The sequence below is a fragment of the Montipora foliosa genome, chromosome 7, assembly GCF_036669935.1.
Source record: "Montipora foliosa isolate CH-2021 chromosome 7, ASM3666993v2, whole genome shotgun sequence".
NCBI lineage: Eukaryota > Metazoa > Cnidaria > Anthozoa > Scleractinia > Acroporidae > Montipora > Montipora foliosa.
Genome location: NC_090875.1, coordinates 18511601 through 18521600, shown reverse-complemented (window position 1 = coordinate 18521600; position 10000 = coordinate 18511601). Strand labels below are relative to the sequence as shown.

Genomic DNA, 10000 nt, shown 5'->3' with positions numbered 1-10000 from the left:
GTTGCGTGACATCCGAAAAACGGCTGCGAAGGAGACTACCAACTGAGGGGCTTCGTTGGACGAGCGTTGCATCGGCATCGCAGAGGTAATGGGTCCGAATCCCGTTGAAGCAACTTCAAAATATAACTTTGCACTTTCACAAGTCTTTCGCGACTATTCCATTCTCGTTTACGTCGTACATTGTGGGCAAAGTAGAGCGACTTCTGTTTGACCTTGAAAAAGTGTTTGAGTCAATTTGATTCACGGACCAATGTTTGGCAAGATAAAAAAAAGCTTCTCGTTATTCCCGCCACTGAAACTCCTAATATGGGCAGTAAACAGTTCGATTGCCCAATCACATTACTGCATTTCAAGTGACGTCAAAGCGAAACTTTCCAGAAAGTTCCATGGAGAGATGACGTTTGCTTCCGCGTTCGCTAAGCCAATGAAAATTCGCGCTCGTTTGTTGTTGTTTGATAAGCCAATTAAATGTTTTGCACTTTTGTTTACGTTCTGTTTTTGCGTTTATTTTTCAAGGTCATATGAAAGTCGCTCTATCCGAAAAATAACTTGGTACTTGCGGTTTCAGAGTAAAAATATAGAATGAAACGTTTCCATTTGTAAGCTTGCGTTGTCATCAAAACCTCAAATTTGGTGATTTCAATTTAAGTCGTTGTTGTGAAGAGTACCGCAAAAATGTGTGCTTAAACGAGTGCCGCACGTGCAGCGCAAGTACTTTTCCTCTTTTAACCAATGATATTCTTTTTTGTGGTTCTCCCTATGACAACCGCGTCGTACACCTGAAAATAGGGAGTTTAAGAAACCACGACGGCTACGGCGACGAAAACGTCACTTCAAAATATAAGTTTGAGCTATTCTAAGTACTTCATGATTATTCCCTCTTGTTTATGTTATATAATATGAACGAGGTGTCCTGTAACTGGATTGGTTCGGATGGATTTGAAGTAAAGAATGAGACTGAAAAGATTCACTGCAGTTTGTCCACGTTGCAGGGTTTTCAAATTTAGCCGGCGCCCGGCGCAAGTCACCGGCTACTTCAAGCATTTGCGTCGGGTACTTTTCGTATTCCAAATTTTACTAACTACACAATTCTGTTTCACCAAATCATAATCTGATTTTTTCGAGGAAATAAATGAATGCGGACTGATGAACAGTGCGGCTATTACATATACCTTTTGATCTTCGAAGCGAGAGCCTTTTTTAGCGGGAAAGTCTGCTCGTGTTCACGGACTCTCATTTGAACGTGCATGTATCGGCGCAGCAGCAGATTTGTTCTCACGTGAAAGTTGCAACATGAAGCGGAGGCAGCAAACGATGTTGTCTTTTCTGTCAAGTGCGGAGAAGTCTCGAAGAGAAATAGGTAACAATAATTTTAGGAATAAGAGTTAACAAATATTACGTGTTGTTGCAGTTCAAAGTTCTGAAAGTGACGATAAAACAATATGCCGAGGCTGAAATGACCACAGTATCTGTAGCTGTAGCGGCATCCGTGTGTTGAATGAGAAGGCAGTCTTTCTCGTGAAATGTTACTCATTATGGTCTTGACTACACCAAATGTATTTTCAAGAAAAGACTGAAAGAAGTCATAACAAAAAAAGCCTTCAACAGCGCAAGTGTTTTGAAATTCAGACAAAGGAAACTGCGAATTGCCGCGAATCGAAGTAGAAAGGAAACAAGACCGCTGACGTTGTTATGATAATACTTCATGTATGTAAAAGGAAATATATCAACGGAAGCCGCTTTATGGCAATATTTCGTTATTCCGTTGATTCATCTGCAGGCTGCTGTCATCACGATGAGATAGTGCTCCGGCTACTTTACAATTTCCTCCTGCTACTTTTTTTCAATTTGAAAACCCTGCCGTTGTCGTCAAAACCTTAAATTTGGTCATTGGTCGTACCAATGTGAATCTAAAATTCTCTATTTTTACTCTGAAACTGCTCGTACCAATTTATCTTTAGGATACTTCGCCCACATTGTACCGCGCGAACGAGATGGCCTAACCGCGAGAAACTTACGACAGTGCAAAGTTATGTTTTGAGATGACGTTTTCGTCGACGTCGCTGTCGTAGATCGTAAAGTCCCTAATCCCTAGTATCACGCGTGAGGTACAATGCGATTGGTTTGCTACACAAGCGGAAAACAAACCAAAAAAAAAAAAACACTAAAGATCGGGAACAATGACTGGCGCATAACAACGATAGAAACTACTACGGGCGGCGGAGGCTTTTGAATAGGGTACATTTTAAATTTACGTTAAATTTCTTACTTCTTAGCAAGTTAAGGAAAAAAAAAATAAAATGAATAAATTTGTTCTGTCTTTTCAGGCCACATCCCTCACTCACAGTGGTATGATGGAAAATTGTCTGCTGATTTTGGAGCATGCGCCGACAACGCTTCGCTGGGAACCAATTGAAGTAATAAACAGCGCTACAGGCCGGAAAACAATGACCTAAAATTAAACAAATTTCTTTGATTAACCTTAATGCAATCCTAAGTATCTCAGTTGTGTCCAGAAATGCAGGGAATTAGATGCACGACGATTTCAACAAACGTCACAAAGTGTCCACTTGCATTTCTCCCCAACTTCAACATCGCTGGCGTCGGAGAATACAGACAGTCAACGTCACAAAGTGTCTCCTAAATTCCTCTTCCCAATAGACCTCTTTCATAATGGCGGCCAAATAAATTATTCTTTTGTTTTAATGCTAATAAGCCCTACTAACCTCGCTACGACGAGCAAATTTCAAAAGAATATTTGTTTTAAAACGAGGGCAGTAGGTCTAATTAACATAAATACAAAAGAATGTAAAGTTGGTCGCCATTTATGTAAGTGGTCTATAGACCTTATTCACGATAGCCGCCATGTTGGATTTGCTATTATCATGCAAATTAGCGACACACTTCCGAGGGGGCAAACAACACAAGTTTGACAGGTTATAACGAACATCTTAGCTACACAGATGATTTGTTTCACGTTCATTGAATGTTTATCACCTAAGCAGTAAAATACAATCATTACAAAAGTTACTTCGACGTTTTTTTTTTGGTGAAAAATGAGCAGATAACGAAGTAGAAAGTCAAAATGTCAAAGGCAATCAAAAGATATAAACTTATTTTAAAAGGTACTTAGCTCTAAATACTAAAATGGACTTTTTGCAATGTTATTGCAATATTTCGACGAGCCGATTTTCAGCAATTTGCTTTTTTTCCAATGTTTGCCCCCCAGCATAACACATGGCTAATTTGCATGACAATTTGAAAACCAACGTGGCGGCCATCGTGAATATGGCCCATTAAATTGAACAGCTGCGTTTACCCTAAGCTAAAAATAACGCGAACCCTTACACTTACCCAATTGTTGGAAATAGGTAGCAGATGCTTAGACTTAAGGACGGTGCCTACTAGTTCAAGGGTATTTTTGCGCGGTTTATGAATTATGCGTTGTCTGTTCTCTTATCGACAACGATATTCGTCATCACAGGGCGTTCCTGATTGGCTATTACATTGCGTGACAAATAGACGCCACAAACTGATTTACATTGCATTGTGACGTCAACTCGGGAATAGACCCATTCCCCTTCTGACTCGGTCGTGAACAAAAGATGCTTGGATTTTCCCCTTCCCCCCCCCCCCCCCTCCCCATTCCCTCCCACATTTCTCAGTTGATCATGTTATTGTATTTCTAGATGATGAACAAACTTCAAGGATTCACTCTGTTACTTCAATTAATTTCTTTGTCTTCTGATTGGGGAATTTCAAGCAACAGGTAGTTGTGTGTTGTACTTGATGGTTTTTGTCCTAATTGGGCGTAAACCTTGCGCATCTAATCAATCTTACTTAATCCCGATAAACTAGTTGCTTGGCAACGGGCGAAACGAGAACTGGGTTTGAATCCTACCCAGGACTCAGATTTGTCAGTTGTCCTCTCGTCCGTTGCCACGCAACGCGTTTGTCACCCTTCCCGCGGGCGCGTTACACCGTTTACATCAATTTTTGCATTATTTTTTTCATATCCTGTGGGGTTTATTCGCCTGCTTCCAAATGTGGCTCCCTAAGCACGAAGCCACGGTTCTTTCTTCTCTCTTTTGACGTTTTTCTCCATTCTTTTCCTTTTCTTAACTCAAGAGCGGATGCCGTCCGTTTGGCAGCAGACGTGACTCGCATGGCTTTGGAAGTTCTGTTTGTGTTAACAGTTGGACCTAAGGCTCAGCTAGCGCTGTGTGAAGAAATACAACTTCCATCGGGAGAGCAGCAAAAAGGAATGAGGTACGAGAAACTTGAAAGGGCAATGCCATGCATATTAACTTGAATAGTGTTAAATGCCTTTACGTCAATGAAGACCCAAAAAAAAAAATACTAAAAAATTAATATTGGCCCAATTTATACTAGAGACGGATAATCCGTCTGGACGAATTATCCGTCTGGTCGTTTAATCTGTCCAGTATAAATACGGGACGAACTGTAAAGCACAGTATTAGTTTGTCTTATAGTTCGTCCCGTTTATACTAGACGGATTATGCATCTTTGTTCTGTTGCCTTAGTTCAGGTACTTCGTTTATGCGAACACATTTTGTATCCTACTGCTAAGAGACCGCTGGCTTTCTGTAACGAGGTGTTCATTCCGGCATCTAAGTTCGTCTGTCGGTGCATTTATACACACAGACGGATTATCCACCTTAGTTCGTCTGCCAAGACGAACTAAACAGATAGTTCGTCTTGGCGGATAATCCCTCTGTTGCCCGTATTTATACACGGCCGGATTATCAGACGAACTAAAAAATTCTTGCCCAAGTTCGTCCAGACGTATTATCCGTCTCTAGTATAAATTGGGCGATTGTGTCTAGGAGGAGTCAGCGTGGCCCAATGGTTAGGGCGTTGGGTTTGCTTGCGATTGCCCCTGGTTCAAATCCTGTTCTAACCTCTGGTTTGGATTTGTTTTCTCTTGCCCCGCATTCAACTGTGCCACTCTTTGTAAATAATCAAGTGAAGCTATGATCCTCTCAGTTATGAACGCAATTTTTGCAATTGCGTAAAGAAGCCTGAAAAATTCAGGACTTCAACGGGGTTTGAACCCGTGACCTCGCGATACCGGTGGTTAGAGCGTCGTGCCAGTATGGGGAGGTCAAGGGTTCAGAATGCGAGACTTTGGAACTTTAAAACTGTCTGTTTTCTACAATCTTTACAACTGATTTGCCGTAATTGTTGTCAGTGATTTTGAAATAAATGCCCCTCTCCAATAATGTTATTTTTCATTTGTCTCTTGTAGACTTCTTCTGCGCTGTGCCGAGGGAAGTTTGTTGAACGACTCTGAAGTTCAGAAAGCTGCTCTACATGTCATTTGTAATTGCGTATGTGGCCCACGAGCCAGAGTAAGACAACATGAATACTAAAATTATACAATTCTGTGGTCTAAAAGAGGCAAGATGGTGTAGTGGTGAGCGCACTCAACTCCCCCCCCCCCCCCCCCCCCCCGCCCCATGGTCGCTTGTTTGAAGCCTATCTCTGCCATTCTTAGACAAGAAATTTTGTCTCTCTCGCTCCACCCAGGTCGGCGACGCAATTGTCCGTTTTGTAAACAAGCGATGCCATTTGGACGAGACTTCACTGTTAAGTTTGCCGTTTGCAAATGAGAAAAAAATACTTAATCTAGGCCTAGATTAGCAGCGTATGTCACTTAGAATTTAAAAAAACTGAGGAAAAACTTAGAAAAAAACTCGGTTCAACGGCTTTAGAGGAAATGCACTTCCGAAACAACGACCTCAGGTTGGAAATTTTAAAGTATTTAAATGAAGCTAATCCTAAAAATTTATGAACGCTAACCCAATAAAAAGGCTTGGTTAGTAAGAATGGCATCGACCGTCAAAAATGGCATCGCTTGTTTACGAAAGGGAAATTAGCGTCGGCGACATACTGCTGGGCTGATCGTGGGATGGACTAGCATACCGTCCTGGGGAGGGAGGGGAGTGGTAGGGTTAATCTCCATCCTTGTGGCCCTGTGGCTCGCGTGCGACTTCAAACTTTTTGCATCTTTGGCGTTCCTCGGTGTTTGTCGTGAGAAACGTAATATTACCGTTACGGAAATTATAAACTGAAGCAACAATGGTGAATGTTAGAGTGCAAGTTGTTTTCATTAAATCTTTTCAAACAAAAAATTATTGGGCTCGTTTTTCTTCGAAATCTCGCCTTTGAAGACGCCGTTAACCTTAGCAAAACTAGCCATTATTTGATCCACATCCGAATTACTGGAAGGCATGGGTCTTGTCCTGAGATCATCAGATGATGTCTCAAAGTCCTTTTATAGATACATTCTACCCGACAGCCCACCCATAGGACAAATGATTGTCTTTTCAGGGGTCCAAATTGCGAACTTGTTTAGTCCATTCGCTATTTTCACAAATCCCATAATAGTTTTTTTTTTTTTTTTTTTTTTTGGGGGGGGGGGGGGGGTTATTTGCATAAAACAAAGGGTATCCAGTTCACTGAAGCATGATACAGTCCGAAGAGTAAATGATTGGTATTGTTTTCATGCAAAGAACTCCCCAAAACGTATTGCATTATGGGAATGGGAAAGTAGCCAATTAAAATTCGAAAGACCTCGATGCTGAAATTTTATCTTTGCGATAGATAGTATTTTGATTCTTACAGCTTTTAAATGGATGGTCTTCTTTCTGAAAACCGTTAATTATCTATTTTGTTGCAGTTAAGTGGAGCTGTAGCGAAATTCCAGTCAAAGTCAAGGCCTGCTTTTAAGAGCAGTGATGATATCTTACACAAGATGTGGGGATGTGTTCGCGCCAGTAATGGCATCAAGGTTCTCCTGTCTTTGTTGATGGTGAAAACTCCTCTGGTCGATGCCGACTGTATCCGATCCTTGGCTTGCAAAGCGCTTTGTGGTCTTTCGAGAAGCGACAAAATCCGACAAGTTATCGGAAAGCTTCATCTCTTCAACAGTGGTCAACTTCAGAGTAAGTGTCACTTTAATACGAGAAAAACAGACTCGTCGCTAACTGGTTGACTTTTTGCAGTCTTGATTTTAGGGGTGCAGGGACGGCGCAGTGGTGAGAGCACTCGCCTCCCACCATTGTGGCCCGAGTTCGATTCGCTGACTTGGCGTCATATGTAGGTTGACTTTGTTGGCACTCTACTCTGCACCGAGAGGTTTTCTCCACTCCGGTTTCCCCTCTCCTCAAAAACCAACATTTGACTAGATTTGAGTTAATTCTTAATTTCAGTTTACAGTCTCCCCAATTGGTGCTCCGGCGCTAGAACGACTAGAAACTTAAATGAAGTTCCCTTCCTTTCCTTTCCTTTTTTTTTTTGCTTGAGGTAAAATATATAGGGCGTCGGTTAGGACACTTTTAATCAGCTGGAGATACAGTGAAACCACGGGTTGTAGTGCTTCATTTTGGGCTATTCTTTCAAGGTACTTTACAGGAAGCTTTATACTGGATTTTTGAGCCAGATTTCGTGTCACCAGCACTTTACAGGTTTTTTTTTTTTTTCGGGATTTAAACTGCGAGAAAGGCCGAACTTGCGCAGGAAGTGGCTAAAGAGCCGTGAACACCGCGGAGGACTGAGGACTGCGAATCCAGACTACCTTCTCGTTTCCAGGTCTCTCTTTTCTCCTCCTGAAGCGAGAGAGGTACATTGGGAATTAAGTTGGTTAAATCCCCGCGGCAACTTCTAAAGATAAGACATCGGCAAGTAGGCTACATTGTAACAAATATTTTTTTCTTTTTTTAGTTTTGATGCGTGAGCCAGTAATTGAAGATAACGCATCCGATCACGCGCTTTTTTGTAAGTACGCTGGAGAACTGTTGGAAAGGGTGACTGGCAAAGCACTGGCAACATCAACTGTTGTTCCATCGCTTTCTAGGATTACGAAGGTAATTTTAAGGTGCTCACATCTTTCGTTGCTATATCTCTTAGCAGGAAGTGTTTTCTTTTATATCTTCATTTTAGTCGAACACGTCGCAAACTGGATCGGACATCGAAGTGAGCTTCAACTAGTCTACATCTAGTGAATCACTTGAAAAGTAGAGAGAGCATTTCCTTGGAGTGTCAAAAACCGCATCCTTAGGTGTCACGCGGCAGACGATCCGAATCAGGCAATCAAAATGCAAAGAAAATTCACGCAGCCGGCGCAAAGCGCGGGAAACGTGTATGTGAGCAAATCACAATTGGTTACGTTTTTTCCTTTGATTGGCTTAATAAACAACATGGCGAGATTTTTAACCCAATCACCCAACGTGATTGCTACTTTTGATGACGTGGGATGTTTATTTTCAGGCTGACGTTGTGGCTCAGACGCACATTTCATATCCTGCCAAGGAACTACTTCAGCTTCTTCACAGTCATCTTCTTTCTCAAGGTTTGCCTTTCCTTGTGCGTTTTTACCTTCACTGCAAAGAAATGTAGGATGCTTCGCAAAAATAACTGCTTGCGGTATAAGCACGCGTGTCGCTCGTTAACCTTCAGATCTACAACGTGGACTAGAACACTACTTTTAATGAGTTAAACGATGCCTGTGTGGTGAGCTTTAATCTTTTTGACGTTTCTTTCCTTTCTCTTTATTAAGTGGCCACTATATGTTTAAGTTCTGTGGATCAACGCAAGCGCGCAGAGGCAAATTTTGTTTTCTGATTCTCTGATTTAAACACTTTTTCGACCAATTGTGTCGTTCAGCTAGTTTGTAGAAGTTTTTTAACTTTTTGAACAGTCGCGTTAAACAAGACCGTGACAACCCTCTTTATGTTACGCTTGCAGTTGTCTCTCAGTGCTACAAATAACTCAGTAAAAAAAGAAATTAATGTTGATCAGTAATCTAAATCTTTTCGGTAATCTTAGGTCTTCATGAGACAGCGCAAGTTTTAAAACGTGAGGCTTCTCTTCCGGATCCGAAACCAGATATTACTCCGCTGTCCACACCAACAAACAGAAAGATACGGCTCAACCATACCACCACAGCAACCCCAGCCTTTAGCACACCAGAGACCCCGAGCTTGTCGCGCTTTAGGTTTAGCGACCCAGGAACACCAACTGGAAAGGTAAGATTAAAAGGTATTTTATTTTACATACAAATTCATCGAATACACAGATTTAACGCCCAAGCCGCCAGTGGAGGGTAGGTGCCCGAGAAGCCCGGGGGCTGCAACCGCAGTCACATCCCGAAGGAGCTAGAACACCCGACTGGCCTGCCCAACCCCCAACCAAGCCACGAGCCCCCCGCGCCGGGCCCCCCTCAGGCACCCGTCACACTTGAGCCAGATAGCTCAGTGGAAAGAAAAGAAGAAGAAAAAATAAATAACTAAAATATAAAAAAGAATAAAAGGGGGGGGGGGATAGGGAGGAAACGCTGAGAAACACTAATCTACTAATTCGACTCACAATGCCACGCCAACAGAGCAACAAACACGCTGCAAACACATGGGACAACAACGCATGCACTAACCAGGAATACCGCTGGACAATGTCAGCCCCAGGGCTCCCACAACCTTAAGACTGCTGCAAGCGCTACAGAACGCATCAAACGCTAACAAACGCCTGCAGAAACGCTACTGACCAGACTAGCTCCCGGTCGTAAACTATGTAACTATATCAAACGCTACAGAACGCACCAAAACGCTCAACAAACGCTAACAGACGGCCAAGGCACTAACAACCGCCTGCAAAACACTACTGACCAGACTAGCTCCTAGTCGTTAACTATGTTAAATTTCATTTAACTATATTTAACAACTGCACAATGATAACTACTTACATTTATCATTTTCCTGACGCCTACAGTTACATATGTACAACAATAGTTCCGTTCGGTAAACCACGCGAAGCTGACAAAGGAACAAAGACTATGACTTTACAAAATCTGACCATGCACTTTTCCAAAAAGGCACTAAGTTTGTTTGACATAATAGCTATATATCTTTCTGTTTTTATCTTCTCTGCCACGAGGGTGACAAAATGTTAAATAACTTACTTGAGAACCTGTTGAACTAAA

At 42.0% G+C, this 10000-nt stretch overlaps 1 protein-coding gene across 1 annotated transcript in view; it reads left to right on the top strand.

Moving 5' to 3' along the window:
* LOC138011028 (DDB1- and CUL4-associated factor 1-like) overlaps window positions 1-10000 on the top strand; it is a 46939-nt gene that overhangs the window by 20982 nt on the left and 15957 nt on the right. The window contains 8 exon segments of the mRNA XM_068858042.1: window positions 2328-2417; window positions 3690-3769; window positions 4129-4269; window positions 5270-5372; window positions 6704-6968; window positions 7747-7889; window positions 8293-8374; window positions 8851-9050. Of these exon segments, the coding sequence (XP_068714143.1) occupies window positions 2328-2417; window positions 3690-3769; window positions 4129-4269; window positions 5270-5372; window positions 6704-6968; window positions 7747-7889; window positions 8293-8374; window positions 8851-9050 (1104 nt within the window).